General features: G+C 33.2%; 1 protein-coding gene across 1 annotated transcript in view; it reads right to left on the bottom strand.

The window, feature by feature from the left end:
- The window catches only part of LOC129972791 (uncharacterized), a 61,686-nt gene that overhangs the window by 5,464 nt on the left and 35,019 nt on the right, over positions 1-21,203 (bottom strand). The window contains exons 19-25 of the mRNA XM_056087058.1: positions 18,324-18,471; positions 13,050-13,163; positions 10,799-10,959; positions 6,772-6,922; positions 5,439-5,708; positions 2,791-3,054; positions 1,815-2,015 (exon numbers count right to left, since the gene is read on the bottom strand). Coding sequence (XP_055943033.1) covers positions 1,815-2,015; positions 2,791-3,054; positions 5,439-5,708; positions 6,772-6,922; positions 10,799-10,959; positions 13,050-13,163; positions 18,324-18,471 — 1,309 coding nt within the window. The remainder of the gene's footprint in view (positions 1-1,814; positions 2,016-2,790; positions 3,055-5,438; positions 5,709-6,771; positions 6,923-10,798; positions 10,960-13,049; positions 13,164-18,323; positions 18,472-21,203) is intronic.

The raw sequence follows: 21,203 nt of genomic DNA, 5'->3' as shown, positions 1-21,203 counted from the left end.
ACCAGTTTAAAAAGACCTTAATGCATACTGCCTGCGGCAACAAAATGCATAGATCAAATGCATACGGAGTTCGTACTTCCTCATTCAGGTTCAACGTTTATTACAAAGCAATATTCTTTCGAACCTTGATTTGACATTTAACAGTCATGAATACAGAAATCACGAGGAAAATACAAAACACCAGCTTGTTTGTAAATTGTGTGTTCAAGCAATGTAGATCCGCTGCTTCAGTTATTAATCTTCGGAGGATATATGGGGATTTGACATCACATTTGGATTTCGGGAGCTTGGGAGCCGTCTCCCTGGAAAATTTCTCGCATACTCTCTAATAAACATGCGAAAGAACGATTCACATAGCAATGACGTACAATAGATACGAAATATTAACTTTTTGCTTGAATGTATTCATTTTTACTGAATCTATCGTGTAATCCTTGGGGAATTATGTGGCGATTAATATCCGACATACGTTAATAGCCTCCAATTTAGATGTTTATCACAGCCATTGAAAACTAAAATTTGACGTAACTGCATTGGTAGTTACAAAAATCGCATATCAAATTTGATATTTAAATCATTACATTTTTGAGTTATCGCGTCTACATGTTTCGGAAAGTACAAACCGACATACAGTCAACCCATAGTTGCATTTGGCTCAAACTTCGATACATTACTACAGTATAGATGAATAAAATTCGGTACGCAGATTTATCTAGTCCATTTTCGTTTTGTAGTTATTGTGCTAACATGCATTCGAATATGACTTCGAATACTGAACAGATTTTATTCAAAATTTGATAGAAATCTGCAAATTTGGGGCGAGGATCGTATATTAAATTTCAACAGTCTAGCTCCAAGCGTTTTTAAGCTACCTTTGTCGCAGACAGATACTTTCTAAAAATTTGTTTATTGAACTCTTTGACGAATCTCCAAGTTTTTACCTCCAAATCTCGAGTTCGAATTTTTTGAAGATTACTATACTTTATACTACATACGAAAAAGTAAATATGACAAAAGCATTGAAGTTAAAAAAAAGAAACTACATATGCGCTTCGTTCATATTTTTTATTGTCGTTTGATGCTTAACACCATCTATCCCAATCTCCAAATTTTGCTGGAGGTAGAAATATTTTGTAACCATTAGACGAACTGCGAATTTTTCCCGATTCTCTTTTACAAAAGTCACCGAATTATTACCTGTCGAATATAGGAGACATTTCCTTAACGAAGTCTTTTCTGCACTGTTCATGAACATATACACTATGCTCCTGTTTGCAAGAAATGGGAGATCCTAAGCAAGAGAAATCAGGAAATAATTTTCTTGACTAACCGTCCATTTATTCAAATCGAGCCACACATTTTCATACAATTTCCGATAAGCAATTCCATATTACCGTTACGAATATTTCTTAAAGACAAAAATTCTCCATAAACTACTAATTTCGTAAAAAACTAGCTGGGTTTCCGCGTGATCGTTAAAATAAATTTGCTCTGCTTTTTCTCGCGATCTACTCCACGTAAACGACTACTTTTCTTGAGTGCCAAGCAAACAAGAAATATTTTCTGCATAACTTTCAAGACAACGGGAATGTGCTATCATCTGGAATTAGGAAGGGAAACTAATCCTGATAATTACCCGAGAAAAAAATCTTTCTTTTAAAATAATCGAAATTTGAGATAGTTAAATGACGATATCCTTCAACAGAAGAATATAATGAATGAGCAATGACATGAGCTTCAAATTTTAAACTCATAAATCGGTAAAATTGATATAGTGTCCGAAATAAAAAAAAAATCTAGGTTTTTAGGCTTACCTTTTCCTACATTTACAGTGCCGTAATTCTCTAAAGCAGGAGATTCTAGAGCATTGTTGGCGATTATTCTATAGAAGTCGCATATTCCTTTTGTAGGGAATAAGATAGCTATGATAGCTTCATGTCCTTTTATCCAAATGGATGCCTCTTTAAAACCTCCAGGAATACTCAAGGCTTCACCTCCAATACTCACAAAAGAATCTAAAGGGAAAAAAGAAAAAAATGATTGGAATGCATTTGCAATTTTAGTTTCACAGACAGATTATATAAATTTAATGGCTTGCGTGTTGATGTTTTATAGGCCAGATTGATCAACTGCTACCAAATTTGGCACAAATTTTAGTGTATGGAAATATATGCTTGCGCGATTTTCGAAGTTATTAAAAATTAAGCGAGATTTACAAATTATCGCAGAAAAATTTCAATATACTATTTTGTGCAAATATAATTTTTATGTCATTGAAAAATGAAATTTTCAATTACATTAGTTTAGTTGTGCTTATTTTTTCGGATTTTAGACTTTAAAATTATGGTTCAGAATTATGTAAATATTTTATTGTTGCGATGAAATTCGAATTTTCATTGTTTAAATATTTAATCGTCCGATTTTCTCTTCTATTGCTAAAAGCTGAAGAAATTTTTTGCTGATTATCTGTTTATATGAGAAGTTGGGAAAAAAAAGTGAAAATTCATTACTCCAAAAGATAAGTGTGCTTAATCTTAAATTAATCTCAATTATGATTTTTAATAGTTCTCTCTCATATAAGGAGACAAGTAGAAAGATAAGGTTAAATATCTGATAAAACCGTGGTAAACAGATCTATTAAGTTTAAGCAATTTGTTTTGCGTTACGGTGAGTCGCATTTGACCAATTTTCGAGGTATGATTTAACTTTTATAGGTCCTATAGTCCCTTAATAAATATTAGAAATTCTTATTTCTTTTGCGAAATTAAAAATAATCGGTAAAATCTTTACCTTTATCTTGTATACCAATATTAATGGAGACTTCTACGTTGCCAACTTTCTTAATTATGTATTTCCGAATGCTAGTTATTTGTTCGCTTATGGTGTTGAAACCACTTATTGACGAGTTCCATAATTGTCGAATAGCGGTAGCACTTGTTGCCAGATCGTCGAGTTTAACCAAATTTATTTCTTTCGAAGACTTTATTTGGAGGAAACTTGCTGGATATCCAAAATCTTGATGCAGATTCAACCCATCCAGTATATAATAGGATTCTAAATAAATAAGAATAAGCAAAATTAAAAATAAATACCTCGGGAACTCAGACGAGTTAAATGCATTTGCGCAAGCTCAGTGTTCACACTAGTTACGTATTGATTGAATCTTGATTTTAAACGCAGTAATTTTGGAGAAATATTTTAAGTAATTGTTATGGCTTTGTCCTGAAGGAAATTAGGTTCGCAAATTGCACTGTATGCTTACCAAAAAATTATCTGACCAATTCAATGATTATTTTTGGACAGCCAATTTTCTTCAAAGTTAGTGTTGCTATACTCGTAACAAAACCTTCCCTTCCCAATCAGTAAAATTATACTAAAGATTATGGATAATTAGGTAGACGAGTCGATAGATATTTATTCATGTTAATGGATTGGCATTTAGTTTAAGAAGATTTACAAAGCGTTATTTCATAGCTTCAGTTCATGTCGACAGCATGAATTATCGGGTTTACTTGAGGTTTACAGCGCGAGGGACATTTTTTCATGCTGCGCTAAACAAATCTGGGGAGTTGTAAAAATAAACAAGTCGACATACAAAATAATAAAAGTTTAATGCAATTGAATTTTAAACCTTTTACATACTTATGTTTAAATTTTTTATAAAAAAAGTAGTAAAATGGTAAAAATAGAATTGCTTAAATTCATGAAAATTAAAGTTACAAATTCCTAAAAGGTTGTAGACTAAGTAATGCCGCCAGTGTAGGAAAAACTGTGCTACAATGACTTTTGTAAACTTAAATGCAATCTTATTTGAAAGCCTAGATTTTACCTTTCTGTTCCATTTCCGTAGCCATTTTAACTGTAAACAAATGCAAATATATTCCATAAGATTTCAAGATAGTACTGGAACATTTAAAAAGTGGATGGTGAAAAAAGTAGGAGTTATCATAAAGGGATTTTTATTAAGAATTCGGAATAGTTTTACCTTTCTCTAATTTACTTTCTGAACTAAAGTATAACAAATGATATAAAAATATAAAGTATTAAAATCGAATAGTATATTTAAAGGACAATATTCTGTCGGTTATTTGTGTCCTCATCAATTAGAGAGTAAAAATATTTAATAATTTCCGAGATTAAAAATAAAATTGGCCATTTCATACAATTGAATTATTGCTCAATTTTTCAAGAAAATCTAATTTATGAATAAAAATCCGGGTTAACTGTATATAATAAATCTTGATCAGCCTTAACCATAAGAGAAACCATAATTTGTGGTCATCTTAAAAATGAACAAATAACTGCGAGATCTTAAACTGTTAAAAAAAAAAAATGAGTAGTTACCGGGTGTCTCAAACGACTGATGGATTTTGAAAGATCAATAAAAAGACGGAATGCGATAGAAATGTATTGTTTGAGGCATTATGCTTGGGAAATCAAGCCACCAAATTCTAATTTAATTAGCATTGCCACTAGATGGCGCTGAAAAATAGGAAAATAAAAACCGGTATGAAAATGAAACAAGGATTAAAAAAAAAATCTTTTCAATGCAGCAATAACGTGGCACAGTTTGAGGCAAAAAGGAGTTACAGAATGGTAATGAAGTATTTCATTTTAACAATACTGATGCAGATTGCAGTGCCACCTGTAGGTGGCAATGCTAACTAGTATTGGAATTTGATGGGATAAAATAAATGGTGAAAGACCACGGCGATTTAATCTCAATTGAGGTCTCTTTATTATTGGTACATTGTGACCTCTCATGAGACTTATTTGCCTTCTCAGAAAATTAAGAAAAATTTGGTTTAGATAAGCTGCCGAAAAGGCAGGGAAAGTTTATGCCAGCTGTATCACCAATGAAAAATGAAAAAATTAAGCAATGGAAACGTGGTAATATCTACCACTATTTTTCCTATATGGCAGTAGAGTTAGGAAAGAAACGATCAACTCCTTTGAACCATATTGTGATTTCATCTTTGTCATAGACAAAGAATCAGTATTCTATTACATGGTTACAGGACCGATAAGTTCATACCGAAATGTATGAAAAGATACTTCACTAAATAAGATTCCTTCGTTTGTTTGATAATTGGGCGCGTAAAGTTACTCGGATATTTTAGTCTTTTTAAATGGAATTATTCAATACAATTCTTTATTTTATGTCTCGAAATCGGCATATTTTGCTATTTTTGAATTATCAACACCCCTATTAGCACAAAATGGCCAATATTGTTCGATTCGACATTGGCCAGCATTCAGAACATCGAACAACATCGTGGAAATACACAATATCTTGTGCTAATAAGGACCATTTGGTTCAATCCACAACGGATCATAATTTAAGAAAGCCTTCGATTATATTTGTAATTTGGCCAAGTCGAGACAGATTCATAGTTTCTGGTAGTGAAGATTTATGACTATGAAATTTAAAAACTTACTTGATAGGACATCCTGCAAGTAATCTGTCAATTCACAGCTGTCGTCCGAATGTCTGTCCATTATCTCAAGAGACTGTACAGCATCCAGCCAGAAACCATCGACTTGTCTATCAAATAATGGAAGATCAATGCCATTTACAAACCCTTCGACGTGAACATCAGCATCCACTTTAACGGTTCGGAAGTTATAAGAGCCTTCAATCGTATCGTTCGTGTTCAGGTAGACAGCTTCCTCGGCCAGTTTAGTTAAATTAATTCCATTTATCAATCCTAGAAAAAAGAATGAAGTTAAAATGAGAATTTAGAAAGAAACTGCTACCTTAGAAGTGCATTTTAATTTATTGTCAGGGTCAGTTTATTACATATTGAATAGTTTTCTGAAATATTTCTATTGTTCTAATTTGAAGGCACATTGAGATTCCATCAGTCGCACTAGAGATGGATCGTAATTGAGTAACTGTCAGATGAAGAAAGCGAAATTCTCTACATTTCAAATGCTAATCCGAGAACATGGCCTAGTTATGATAAAATCTCAAATGTGTATACTTAAGCACGGGCACATGAACATTTATAGGCATAAACAGAATAATTCGATATCGAATACGCGATTTTCCAATTTCGAAGCATAGAAAGGTTACCACTATCGCGATTAAGATTGATTTTTTTTAGTATATTTATTTGGCATGAACTTTCGCGGTCGTGATTACCAATATTCTTGTTTGGAGATTGAATAAGGCTATTTGAATGAGTTCAATGTAACCTAATAGAAACTCGTATTTTTGCGGGACCGTTTGAGCTATACTTAAAATCAGATTCAAATTGTTAATTTTTTATTGAATCGTATTTGAATAACCATAATGCTACATTAGGACAATAAAAATTTAAATAAGTAATATTTACTTTTTTAGCAAAAACATCAACAAATTAAATATCCCCCAAGAAAATGTCTTTCTGGCTTTTGGACCCATTACTGTATTAATTCGAACTATTTTTGACGCCACGTGATTATTGGGATAATTTATTAAAATCTGATTTCGAATACAATCCAAATAGCTAACATCTGGTTCTAAAATAAGAGTCTCTACAAATTAGGCTGCACTGATCTCATTAAAATCGATTAATTGAATCCCCGAGACAAGAATATTGATAATCACACCCGCGAAGTTTATGCCAAGTAAATAATCGAAAGAAGCTCCAGTTAGAAGTTGGAAATTGGCATAATTCCAAGCAGCACTATCTTTGTGAAGAAATGGATTTTTATCAGTGCTTTTGGAGACGCTAGACGAGGCTCCCACGGCCTATTGTTAGTACTTTATATAAAAAAAATTCTTACCTCCTACAGATGCATTATTTTCCACAATCACATTCCCCTCGAAAACAATTGGGCCTTCGATCTCTTGATCAGTATGCAAAGTAACTAGATCTCTCTGCAATTTCATACCATTGACAGTTTGCGGATATACATTGCCGAGAAAATGGACTTCCTAGAAAACAATTCATGATTTTATTTAAAAGCCAAACGAGAAATAGCAGCTAATTTCTACAGCTATAACAGAAGCAAGGAATGATAATCTTTTGGAAGCGAAGGAAAAGAATCTTTTGCACTATTTTACTATAACTTATAAATATTGGGAGGTTAAATATCTAATACTAATAATCAAGTATTTTAGAGCTTTTCTAAATGACAATTGATAGTAAAGATGGGTACAATTCACGAAACCGGAAGAATTAGAATGATGGATATTATTTTAACTATAAATGGTGGAGAGTCGGTATCAAGTATTTTCGAAAATTAGATTGATTTTTATGCATTTAAAATCTACTTCAGGATCTTTCCAATGATATAATATGAGCAGGGACTAAACTTATAAGTCAAATAAAACAAGTTTAAAAAAAATGCAAGACATTTTAAGGGGCATATCGTATTTTTTTTGACTAAAGAAAAACAAACATTAGCCTTTACTCTATGGCTGCTACTGCAAAACTTCAAGTTATTGTAGTGGGTACTGCAATTTAATTGCATTTGTGAAATATAACTTATTCACACTGCTTTGTTTTGTCTTTGAACATGTTTATCGCCGATTCATTATGTTACAACTTGAAAATTTATCTATTTCTGTGTTCGACTTTTGCTGAAACGTTCGATTCTCGTGAATCATCTACCAGAAACTTAACTATGCTATTATAAAAGTTTTTCAAAAAGGGCAGGAACATTTTATGAAAACTTTAAAAATTAACTACAAATACAATCAAATGGCAAACGTAATGTCAATGCTAAGTGTAGAAAGTGATTTTTTTTTTGTGCAAAGAAAGACAAGGTTTCCGACACTGATGATAATTTTCCATAATATACCGCAGTAGAATGTTGTGCTAGTTCTGAAAAATATTAGTTGCAAGATCATAATTATATTTAACATATGGACATGCAGAACAGGTGTTAAATAATTCTTTAAGATATTCTGAGGAATGTAATGAGTATAGGCTCACTTATATCTGAAAATAAGTTAATAGATCAGAATTGTTTATTACAGTAAATACTATGTTTATTTTTTGTAATTAAGATTTTGAACGATTAGGTTTTTGTGACTAGGTTCTTAGGAATACTTGAATATACATATACATATGATATATGGGAAAAAATTTCGTGTAAGTATATATATGGAAGTACGCATTTTGCGAAATTCCAAAAATAATAGAGCTGATCTAGTCCAGAAAATGACACTTTCCGAAAAATTCAAAATTACATTTAGTTAAAAAATTTTAAAAACCCAATCAATATTTCCGAGAAATTTCGCTTTAGTTAGAAATACCCACTTAAAGTGTGAAAATTGTTGTACTTTACCCTTAATAATTTTAGAATAAGGCTATTTTAGAAAAGACAGACTTTTACATCGTTATTGTGGCCGAAAGGATTCCAAGATAAAAATGCCTTTTTAGCATATTCAGTTTTTTAAAATGATTTTTTGCTTTTTAGTCGAGTTTGTGAAATTTACAATCGATTTTGAACTAATACCCGAAGAGATAGCCGATGACAATTTATACTCACTGACAAGAAATTGAGTTAATATTGCATCGTCATCCGAGTTAAGTTTAAATTTTCTAGTCTCTAACTCATTGGGAATTTAATTTGTACCGAACAGGCAACTAAACAAAAGTGCGTTAAAAGCAATTTTCTAATATTTTTTTATTATTAATCAACAGAAATGTCCCACACTGTTCAATGGGCAAGTTGTAATATGTTACAACTTGCGAGATTTATATTTGCGTTTGATTCATGCAATTAGACTTTACTTTAAATATTAGTATGGACATTTGACGTTTACATTTCTCTAATGACGCGCATTTTAGCGTCTTACAGAGGCCCACATAAAGAAAAAGGTCCAAACTCGTATAACTAGTATAGAACCAATGTAAAAAAATGACAATTAAAAATAAATGAAAAAGAATAAGAAAGAAAAGTTTAAAAATAAAAACCCGAACGAGAAAAGGAAAAAAATTGAAAGATTTTGAATTAACATACAAATTCTGAAAACTTGGTGTTACATACCACAAATCAACGGATATTTATGTTTGTTATACTATAACAAACATTATGAGCAATAGGATTTTAGATTTTAGAGATTATTGGACCATGTAATTTTCAACACAGATTAGAAGAATGGGATGGGACGTTCTCTTCCGTGTCATGGCAGGGAGAAGGTACTCAGCCTCCACAAATTTAATGCACACTAAGACTTTTTACAAGATGTTTCGGCAAAATCTTTTGTACCACTCCGGCCCCCATACCAAGATACTACAAACAGGAAATAGCGACTCACTTCCGATAGTGGGTTTAATGCTTAATTTGCAAACCAGTGAGAGTGGTAAAAACTTGTCATGGCAGATAGCGCCTTGCATGGTATTAATGAACGAAGTATTAACTTTTGGTGTGAATTTAGCATTTTTACCGAATTTACCGTGTGATCTTGGAGACTTTTGGTGATTACTCTCTGGCATACCATTAATAGTATCCAAAAACCGAATTTGTTTTAGACTCGTTTCTCTCAACCGATTGGAACAAAGATTTGACATATAACTGCACTTGAAGTCAAAATCTCGTATCGAATATGATACATTTAAGACATTGCGTTTTTGAATTTCCCCCATTTACATGTGGACAGGCTCAAAATTTGAAGGAATCTGCAGTTTGTGAAGACCGTATACCAAATTTCAACTGTCCAGCTCAAAGCGTTTGAGTTTTGTCACAGACAGGACATTTTCCAAAAATGTGTTTCAAACCCGGAAAGATTTGAAAGAGAAATTTTCCAAATTCTAAAGTTTGAATTTTTTGACTATTACTATACTTTTTCCTATATTACGTATACGAGAAAGTAAAAATGAATACAAGACATGTGCTATAGCTTTTACTTGCATTAACCATTTCTGATGCCGATCGACTTATGTTGATTGTTTAAATAATTATCTTTATTTCATTGTAAAGCACTTGATATCATTACTGCAATGCCTCATGCGATATCATTACTGCAATGCCTCATGCGATATCATTACTGCAATGCCTCATGCGATATCATTACTGCAATGCCTCATGCGATATCATTACTGCAATGCCTCATGCGATATCATTACTGCAATGCCTCATGCGATATCATTACTGCAATGCCTCATGCGATATCATTACTGCAATGCCTCATGCGATATCATTACTGCAATGCCTCATGCGATATCATTACTGCAATGCCTCATGCGATATCATTACTGCAATGCCTCATGCGATATCATTACTGCAATGCCTCATGCGATATCATTACTGCAATGCCTTATGCGATATCATTACTGCAATGCCTTATGCGATATCATTACTGCAATGCCTTATGCGATATCATTACTGCAATGCCTTATGCCTTATACGATATTCAAAATTATTGCGCTTTTCATATTTGTCTTATTAAATTGCAGTTTTTTTATTAATGTAACTTTTCTGCATATTCAAAGTAAAATGTAAATGTTGATAAAGTTTGAAGGAATATTTCTGGTGCAATGAAAATTAGAAGTTTTTTGGATGCATATTATGAAAGATTAAGCTATCAAAAAAGTTAAAGAATCGCAAATACATTAAATTAAAGTACGCAAGCGTTCTCCCCAAAAACTCTGCTATCAACTCCGGTCTCTATAAATACTAAATACGTCTGGCAGAAAAATATCGTAGAATAATTTATTAGCCTATAGGCGGTTAAATAGGGAAACTACCCGTGGCCAAAATTAAGTGGAAAAGAAGTGTTGATGAGAAGACTCCCAATTATCTTATGAGCCTTTTTAAAAATAAGCTATAAACGAAAAATAAAAAATCTTAAAATGCTTACTTTAATTGTTTTTGTTCCATAAACAGTTTGATCGCCTTCCTGAAGTAAAGTATCCTGGTACAAGTCGAATAAATTATACGTATTTACTGTTCCAGGAACATGCACATTGCCATGAATTGTTAATTTGTCAAATGTTTTTTCTCCAGTGATAATTTGAGGACCTAAAATTATATAAGAAAGTTTAATCAGGACTTGTGAATCAAAGATATGCTTCAGAGAGGAAAAAGTTATTTTTTGCCGGTTATAGGAGATGAGTTTGAATTCTAATTCCATCATCAAGAAAACAAATTTGTATTCAGATACAAATTTATATTATTTCTCTATTTTGTAAAGAAAAATTTCGGATATATTCATAATTGAATTAACTGGAAATTCTAAAGGATAAGAGAACTAAAACAACGTTTGTCTTTAGATTTTTTTTCGCTTTTTATATAATTTTTTTCCCGAGTTTCTGTTCTTGCTTTCACTTTCAGAAATGTTTTGAAACTTTAAAAATCCTTTGCAATTTGTGATATTTCTGCTCAGAAAACACTTGTATGACATTTATAAATGATCAACAGTATACAGGGTGTCCTTGAACTCGTGGCCAAAGTTTAAGGATAGGTAAAATACTTACACAATTTTTGTATAGCAATATGGGATCGGAAGTGACAAGAGTAGGCGGAACAAGTAAATACAAGCAAGGCAGAAAATGCAGTGTCTGAGAATCCAATTGATTTCGATGACGACCTCACTGCAAAACTATCAGTTACTGCTACTACTAATGTCAGTTTGATGAATCGGTCAGTGTAAGGATGGACAATGCTGAAGATAGTCGGCTACAACAAATCCTGTCGGTACTGCTACGTTCAGGTGGCGAGGTGGTCGGCTGTACACAAGTTGTTGCTACAACTGTTCATGAAATAGACATCTTTGAAAGAGTACGCCAATCAATTGCTAGACAATATCAGGCCTCTATCGTTGCTAGTGGTGGTGACACCTTTGAGCACTTACTGCAATGTTATTCCTTCAACATCTTTGTTTCTTCAGCCAAAACTCATCGTTTTTGATCCCACATTGTTAGACAAAAAAATGCCTCTTTGAGGCTAGGTAAAATACCTATAAAGTTTGGCCCATGAATTCAGGGACACGCTGCATACTTCAAATGATAATATATAGATGTCAATTATCTAGAAGCGTTTAGCTAGAAGATCAGTTCTTATATTAACGTACCGTTTCTAAAGCAACATTAGGGCTATTTTGGGATGGACTTCATAATTTTGAACCGCAGTCAGATGACGTGGCCAATTCTTGAGATGGCACCCCCTCTCCACACCATGCCACACCAGCGGGAGGACGTTTGGCCCCGACGGATTTAACGTGCACCACACCCGCTTACACGACGGTTCTTTGGGGAATCGGGTCTCAAACGTGAAACTCTCCGGTTCCGAAGCCCAAACCTTACCACAAGGCCGCCGCGGCCTTCTTAGTTAGCAGAAGAAACATTCTATTAAACATCTTTACATATTTCCCGACGTATTCAAACTTTCTGTAGGACTGCACTTTCCTACAGTAGAATCTGCAATTTCTGTAGTTCTTGGAATAAGTTCTCAATAATTTCTTGGTTGAATTGAAAGTTTTTCTTGCATATTTAATTATGATATGAATAAATTTTCTGCCATTTTGAGCAATTATTTTTACCTTTGCGATTTTGGATTTTGTTTTATCCCACAGTTTCGCTCAGAATCTATAAATCTCGGAATTTCATTTACTGAATACGATCCCTCCCCCTTAGAATTCATTTTGATGATAGATTTTGATTCGCAAATCAAATGAAGATTTCAAAAATAAACCAATTTTAGAAAAATAGTGGATCACAAATCACACTGCACATTTTACAACTATTTTATGACATGGATATTAGTACTTGTTTTTATATTAATTCTAACTGAAATATCGATTCATTGCCTATTTCAAGTTCGTAAATTTTAGGAATTATTGCAGATTAAACAAATATGCAGGCAAATGTATCTGTAGATTCAATTTCCAATGCTTTAAAAGATCAAAATTCACATTTAAATAAATATTTAGGAAAATGCTTAGTTTCCTCATATCTAACCAGGAGCATCATTTCAGAATCAATAGAAAATAAAAGCCGATTTCTCCATAATTATCTTATCAGTATCAAAATTAGTTTTTCCATGATGTAGAAATAATTTCTGAAGTACCCGTTTCTATACCAAGGCAGTAGATAAAGCTTAAAAATACTTACAAGGATTAAAAATGCAGGCAAGGGTGATAACATCTTTTTCTAAATTTAGTCCATTGATAAGCTCAGCATTAAGATTACCTTCTATCTTTACGTCCCTCCTGAATTCTTTATGGCCTGAAATAGGGAAGAAAAACAGTTGAATTAAATTCAAATTTTGGATAGTTATCTTATAAGAAGTTAATTGAAATACGAGTCCATTTCATCATGAACTTGATTGAGCAAACTAACAATCACAAATCAACTGCATTCGCCAGAAATTGAAAATTGATGCTTTTATAAAACCTTATGATGAAGCCACCTAAATTTCAACGAGTTCCTCCTCTTAAAATCAATTCGACTGTCTTAGCGGTGCTGTCTGAATAAACTGCAAATAGTGAAGTATTGAGCTTTATTATAAAATCTGAAACGCAACTTTCAGTAATGTTATACAGGTTGCAGCCACTATATGAATATACAAAATATCCCGACTTTATTTTTACAAGTTTTCATGATATTAAAAGCCAATTTTTTGCTGACTGTATTTCACAGAACGCGAAGTGCGCCAGATTATTTACATTTTTACTTCGTAGGAAATTGTTTCTCTCCCCTGAAAGTTGGCGGAGGCATACAAAGCCTGGTAAATTCGATGTTATTTATCGTTCTCATATATACATGTCGTGACAATATTTTTTAAGTTATACGAGTATTTCCCTTATATTAAATTATACATATAAAATTATTCAATTCAATTTGATATGTAATTAGAATTCTGCGAATATTTGAAAGTTAAATTAGAATACAATTAGAAATTCAAAAGTTTTTCCTATAGGCGAGTGATTTGAAGGAGATTCTTAAAGTGATGGCCTGCACTTCGTTTAATAGGATGATAGGTGTACGAGAAGATGAGGAATGAAGTCAGATTAACCACTTTGTGGCTGGAGGCCAACCGCCTTGAAGAGGATGTCAGTTTGGTGAATCGGGCCATGTTATGGATGAGTTATGTTTAAGGCAGGAGTGTAATGTAGCAGGCCTCTACTTGGTGCACGCTGGTTAACGCTAAATCTGCTACGGCTGTGCCTCCTTCCTTATGTCTGAAATTTTACTGAGAATTTTTGTGCTGTGTAAAGCTTGTGTAAAGTATTGTGTAAAGAAGATGTTTAAAGCTTTGAGACTGCTTCAGTGGATTACTGGTGGCCTCTCGCATGAAAAGAACTCTGCCGTTAAGTCATGGGCCTCACTGCTTGAGGATGCACAGTTGATTTCAGATTTTCCTAAAAGTGCAGCTGTGGCACTTTTCTGCCTTACTATAGGTCATGACAGTTTGCCCGCATATTTGTATTGGTTTGGGCTTTGACTGTCCCTTATGTCCTCTGTGCGGACAACATCAAGTGTTTGATGCTACTCATCTTGACTCGAGCTCTGCACTTAGTAATTAATTTTAAAATGCAATTGTATTTGTTTTTAAATTGTAAAGTTCAGAAATATTGGAATGTTAGAGATCTAATGGAATCGCATCCAATCTTCTAGGCATTTGTAATAAATGTTTAAGATGGCATTCGACTATAGCAGCGATTCTCAACCTGTGGAGCGCGAGCACACTAGAGGGAGGTCGCGAGAATATCCAAGATAAAATATTATTTAAAAAAATTGATCAACTGACTGAAAGGAAAGCAAACACATAAAACAAAATACATTTCGACATATTTAATAATTTATTAAAGTAAAACAACTTACTAAATCAAAATTTACTTAATTAAAGCATACTAAATTAAAAACAAATTTAATAATTATTAGTGACTTCCTTGGGCCTGTCATTCCGAGCAAAATTTTTCGGAGGAAGGCTTAGTATTAGAAATAGCCACTCTCATTTCTGCTTCTATATTTTGTTTTCAAAGAAGCCACAGCAGAAAATCCAGTTTCACAAATGTAGGATGTTGAATGGTAATAGAATGTGAAATGCCCTTGTTTTTAGTGCAGAAAAATCATCCTTACACCTGCCCAAAATTCAAATATTGATTTATTACTAAATTGTCTTTTAGTTTCGCCACTTGTCGTGAATTCTATGAATTTTTCTTCTTCATCAATTCCTTCGGAAGTCTTATGAAATGGATCCCTAATCCACTCGTAACTTGCTATCAGTTTGTCGTCAGCATGAAAATACTTCTTAAAATTCTTTGACAGCATGGCTAAATGATTTTCAATGGTTACAAAACAACTTTTACATGTTCTTCTTCAGCCTTACAAGTTTTAGTACAAGCATCCACATTTGCAAACATTGTTATGTTTTTTGCTTTAAATTTCTGCTCCACAATTTCAATGTTCTACAAAAAGCATTAACTTTTTCACTCGTATCCATTATATGTGTATTTGCTTTTTGCAGTTGAAGATTCATTTAATTTCTCGAATATGTCGACCAAGTACCTCAATTTCATCACAAATAAACCATCGCGAAAATTCTCGGCCTCCGGTCTGTTTTCTTCTAATGGCGAATTCTTCTTATATATAATAATTATATATATTATATTACTTACTATATAATTATATAATTTAAGTTTAAATAATTATATAATTTACTACGGTTACAACCGTAGTTAACACAATATTTAGACAAGGATTAATTTCTTTCGAACCCAAAGCTTCTCTGTGGATCATGCAATGTATCCAGACTCACTGAGATGATTTTTGTTTTACAAGTGCTTGTATACCTTGGAATCTTCCGGACATTGAACGGGCACTATCGGTGCATATTCCGACGCAATTTTTCCATTCTATGTTTGCCTCATTCATAAAATCATTTAAAATAGCAAATAATGCGAGCACTGTTTTGAGTTCTATTGGTTTGCAGAAAAGTAGTTCTACTAAATAGAACCTAGGCAATTAAATGAGCATCTTTATTATTATTTATTACTTCATCAAGCTAAAATGAAAACAATTTGTCACGCAACTTCGAGAAAAGCCGATACTGTACATTTTCAGCTATATCACCAATTCGACGAGCAACAGTATCATTTGAAAGAGGTATGGACTGCAATTGTTTTGAAAAAATATCTACAAATATAGTTTCTGCAATCTCAATTGCTGCTGGCAAAATAAGCTCTTCACCAATGGTGTGAGGGTTTTTACATCTGGCTATTTTATATGAAACTTTGTAAAATGCAATTAAAGCTCTTTATTCACAATGTTTCTTTAAAAAGTAATTTTTGCTTTTTAAATGATTTTAATTTTAATTAGAAGAATTATCTGGTTTGTTGTACTCAATATGAAGAGTTTCCAAATGTCGTCGTTTAAGTTTATTAGGTTTCATGCTATCTGCGGCCAAAATTTGAGCAAATTATATACATGGGCCTTTCTTCTTCATTTACTTCAGTACTGATAAACCCAAAATTTAAGTATTCTTGAGAATATTTTCTTGGTTTTATTTTCGGAACCACGCTCGTTTGTGTATTTGTTGGTGCGTGACTATCGTCTAATTCGCGCTTACATCCGCTTAAAAATTGATCCACGAGTCTGCATAAACCTACTGCCGTGAATATTTAATAATGCAATTAACACGAAAACATATATAACATACACATTCACGATAGATTCAATAGCGATAGAAGGATCGACTCGAATGAGACTGGCAGGAATTGAAACTTGCGTTGTCGAACATTTTTCTTCTTTCTATGAGAAAACATTTGCTCTGCGTCTGCTCGAGAAGCCATCGGTCGTGTGGATTCCCTCCCACAAACATAACTTTTTTTGTTTGTTTAGTCGTGCTTCGGTTTTATTTCTTTTATTATTCGAAAAATGTATTCCCAGTTTCTAAATTTAGCTCACCCCGTCTAGGTTAGCTTTCATTATCGAATTTTTCTACTTTCATATTCTTTTAACATTATCTCCCTGTTTGGCTTTCATTTCAAATATAATATTTAAATTTCCCCCGCTTTCATTCGCTTCATCTGTTCACTATCCGCTTGGCAAAATGTCACATGTGGTTTCTCGCCAACGTTGGCTCGCTTTTACTCTTGTTTTGGCAGTTAGTTAAAAATAATTTAAAAACAGAATCCAAAATACTCAATATGCATTGTTGTATACATTTTATAGTAAGCGGGGGCCGCGATGAAAAATATGATTGAAAACTGGGCCGCGAATACTGAAAGGTTGAGAAACGCTGGACTATAGCAAATCTTGTCAATACTGCTTCGTTCAGTGGTGGCTGGGTGGTTGGCTGCACACAAGGCAAGTGATTTCCTGAATGGTAAATGGATACCCATATCAACTCGATCCACCGATATTAAGATTTGGGTTCATAAATAAGGCAGGGAAAACAATCACCCGAATTTTTTCTTCTCAGTGATGAGCAGGGACACAAATACCTCAATGAAATTTTACGCAAGGACATCACGCTACTCGCCATCAATCTACTAGTGCAGCGAGTGAAATAAAATTGACAACCTCATGGCCCATACGAAGGGGTAACAGTTTTTTTTTTTTTTGTACAGGGCAACTCGTACAAATAGACAATTATATAAAGAAAATCACCTTCCAGACTGGTGCCACAACAATTCTGGGACAGTTCTTAAGTCTTGGCGAGCCGAAGGAAAATATTCGCTTCTTTATTTGCAGATTTTTCCCTGTATGAAAACTAGCAGTTTCACACAATTGAATCCGGTATAAGACAACCTATTATTTTTAGGAGCATTATTTAAAGAGAAAAAATACGGAAGAGTCTTTTACAAGTTTGTAATCGTTGTATACAACGAGGATTAGAAAAAGAAAATTGGATACCGCGTAAGATTTTAAAATTTGTTGAACAAAAGGGAGAAAGAACTATCTAATTTAGAATAGAAATTACATAAACGAATACAAGACTAACATAATATAAAAAGTGATAAAAATTCAAACCAAGAGATACGAACCCGAAACTGGATTAAATCAGCTTTAGTTTGCTCTACCAATGACTTATAAAGCAATCGATTCACTGAAATGGAACAAATCACCGCATTGATTATTTGAGTTGGCATATTAGTTAAAACCTCAAGGGGGAAATAAAAATTTTAATGGCCATACATTTACGCAATCAAACGCGAACATGAGTCAGCAAGAGTTGATTAAAATATTTTAAATTCGCGCATGTTGAATTATTTCGCGAACATTCGCATAAAACGCACACATGTTGTTGTGAGAGAACACTAACCGTTGTTCCGGCTATCACACGTGTTAGCGGCCATTAAAGTGTTAAAGAAATTTAATTGCTAGCGTTTTAATATACAGTAATTGCGATTAAATATATATGAAAAAACTATTGCATACCTGTAATACGAGCTGGAACATCTATGAATACTGCATCATTTAAAAATTCTTCTAAACTTCTGCCGTTTATCAGAGCAGCATTTGCTTTTTCTGCAACGACCGTGTTGATCTCTGTATCCATGGTGAAAGTTTTAGGTGCTCGAATAACCTACACGAAATATTTCGTTGCTTAAGATTTTCGGATCATAATACATTCATAGTACAATGATTCCTTTTCACATATTTTCCCATGGCAAAGAGTACGGAAGAATACAATTTTCGTCCGTTTGATATTTTTTAGTTCACAGTGACTGCAAATTCGAGGCATTATTAGCAATTTATGAAGATTAGAATTTTAATTCGTAATATAACATACACGGATGGTAGCACACAATATATTATTGCATAGAGCATACAATGAAAAGTATTGTTTTAAAGCATATTTTGAAACTAAAACTGAGAATATCTATAAAATTGATATTATTGAAATGCAATTTTAATATTAAGAATAGCGTAAAGATGATTTTAAATATATGTCCCAAAATGGAAATAAAATTTTTATATCAAGAAATCTATATCAAGTATCTATTGAAAAACTTTTTTAGTTGGTGCTCATAAGATACCTACCAACTTTATTAGCTCACCATCCAACGATCCGCTTTAGATTTTTTTCGAGATTTAAAAAAATTTTAAGATTAAGACATGAAAATCGAGATCTCTTTAGATTTCCGATTGTATTTTAGGCTTTGTGTAGATTGAAATTTTCAAAAATAGATCCGTCAGTTTAGAAAATAAACTAAGATCGGGTAGTAGAATGTAGATGTATACAATTTTAAGAATAGTTTTATTAATATACTAGAAGATGTGCACATTTAGAAGAGCTGTTATCGCATTAGTAATATATAGGTTCTGATTTAATATTTCTTGGTATTGTTTTGTTCCCCATATTGCCATAATTTTTACTGTGGGATCTTCTGTATACATAATGCTCATGAACAATCAAATCTAAGCGCATTGAAATCTGATCGAAACAAAGTGAACCACCACCAAAAACCGCAATACAAAACTTTGGAAGAAAATATTATCGATAACTGGCTTGTAGAATGAAATTATCAGCATAAATATAAATAAAAACTGCAGACTTAAACTCGTTGACTTTTGCTACAATCCAGCATAAAAAAGTGTAAATATGAAGTTTGCGATCCCACAACTAATTTTTATTTCATGGATAAAGATGGAACTTGCGAGGCCGTAAGCTATGAAACACCGATAAATCGGTCAATTTAAATACCTAAAATTACGAAAAGCTATAGAAATAGCAGTAAGGTACAGTAATGCAGTTATTACTTATTGTCGAATGGCAACTTCAAAAACCAACCGCCATACTTGCATTTCAAACTGCTTCATTGAGTATTTTTATAACTAAATTCAATGCTGCGGTTAGTTAATTAACAAAGTTTCAAAAGAGATTCCAATGACTGGTAAATTGCCGAATGCTGTCTTTTCATTAAACAATTCTTATAGTCTCGTGGCTAAAATGTAACATAAAATTCTTGATTAAAAACATTTTAATTGGTTATATATATACATTTTATGCGTATGATTTTAAATATAGAATTTATCTAATATATAAAAATCTCATGTCACGGTGTTTGTGTTCGTACTACTCCGAAACGGCTCGACCGATTTTTATGAATTTTTTTTTATGTGTATTTGGTAGGTATGAGAATAGGTCGTAAAGTATATTTCATAACGCTAGGTAATTAGGGTGTCCCTATCAACGTTCAGCGTACGCTGATGAGATCAATCTTCGCCACTGTGGCGAAAGTAGAAAAAGTCCAGCTAAAAATAAACATGCACATCCAAATGCTACAAGATCCATCTGCTGACACATTCTCGGACCAATTGTTAGATATCGGCGATGGAAAAGTTGCTGTCTATGAAAATACTGGATGCATAAAATTGCCCACTAATAATCGTTGATTCGCAAAATACTCTCATTGACCGCATATTTCCCGATGTACGCACACAATACATAAATCATGCGTGGCCGACAGAAAGTCATTTTGGCAGCAAAAAATATGGACGTCGACTATTTAAACTTCAAGATACAGCAGTCACTGCCAGGCGACTTGGTATCATACAAATCGATCGATACAGTTTGTGATGCTAACGCAGCTGTAAATTATCCAACAGAGTTTTTGAACTCACTGGATTTGCCAAGCATATCACACCTTCTACGACAGAAGTTGGATCTCCGGTTATTTTACTTCGGAATTTGAACCCACCACGGCTGTGCAATGGCACGCGATTGGTCATTAAAAAAATTGATGAAAAATGTTATCGAAGCCACCATTTGGAATGGCAAATTCCTAGCCGAAAATGTTTTGCTGCCACGAATTCCAATCACTCTCGCAGACTTGCCAATTGAATTCAAATGCTTTCAATTTCCTATTAGATTGGCATTCGCAATGACAATCAATAAGTCGTAAGGCCTAACGATGTCTGTTTGCGGCTTAGATTTGGGCACACTGTTTTTCACACGGACAATTATACGTGGCATGTTCTCGCGTGGTCAAACCATCGAGCTTATTTGTGTTGGCTAAAGACGGACTGACAAAAAAATATCGTACACTCAATTGCTCTTCGAAATGAATATTGATTTGCTTTATTTCATTTTTATACTTTGGGATAAAAATTATACTGCTTTTTTCACTTTACGTTTAACTTTTAAGAGATCAAACAATGTATATATTCGTTATGTTAATGAAATACATTGTAATAAGAGATGAATGATTGGCGTTTTCTTTTTTTTATCGGCGATCATCGTCTACAGCGCTCCATTCCTCTTTCTGTCAGATCCCATCCCCATACACTTGCAATACATTCGTTATTTTTTAA

This window comes from Argiope bruennichi, chromosome 6 (assembly GCF_947563725.1).
Source record: "Argiope bruennichi chromosome 6, qqArgBrue1.1, whole genome shotgun sequence".
NCBI lineage: Eukaryota > Metazoa > Arthropoda > Arachnida > Araneae > Araneidae > Argiope > Argiope bruennichi.
Note: the sequence above shows the minus strand (reverse complement) of the source record. Positions and strands in the feature narration are given on the sequence as shown.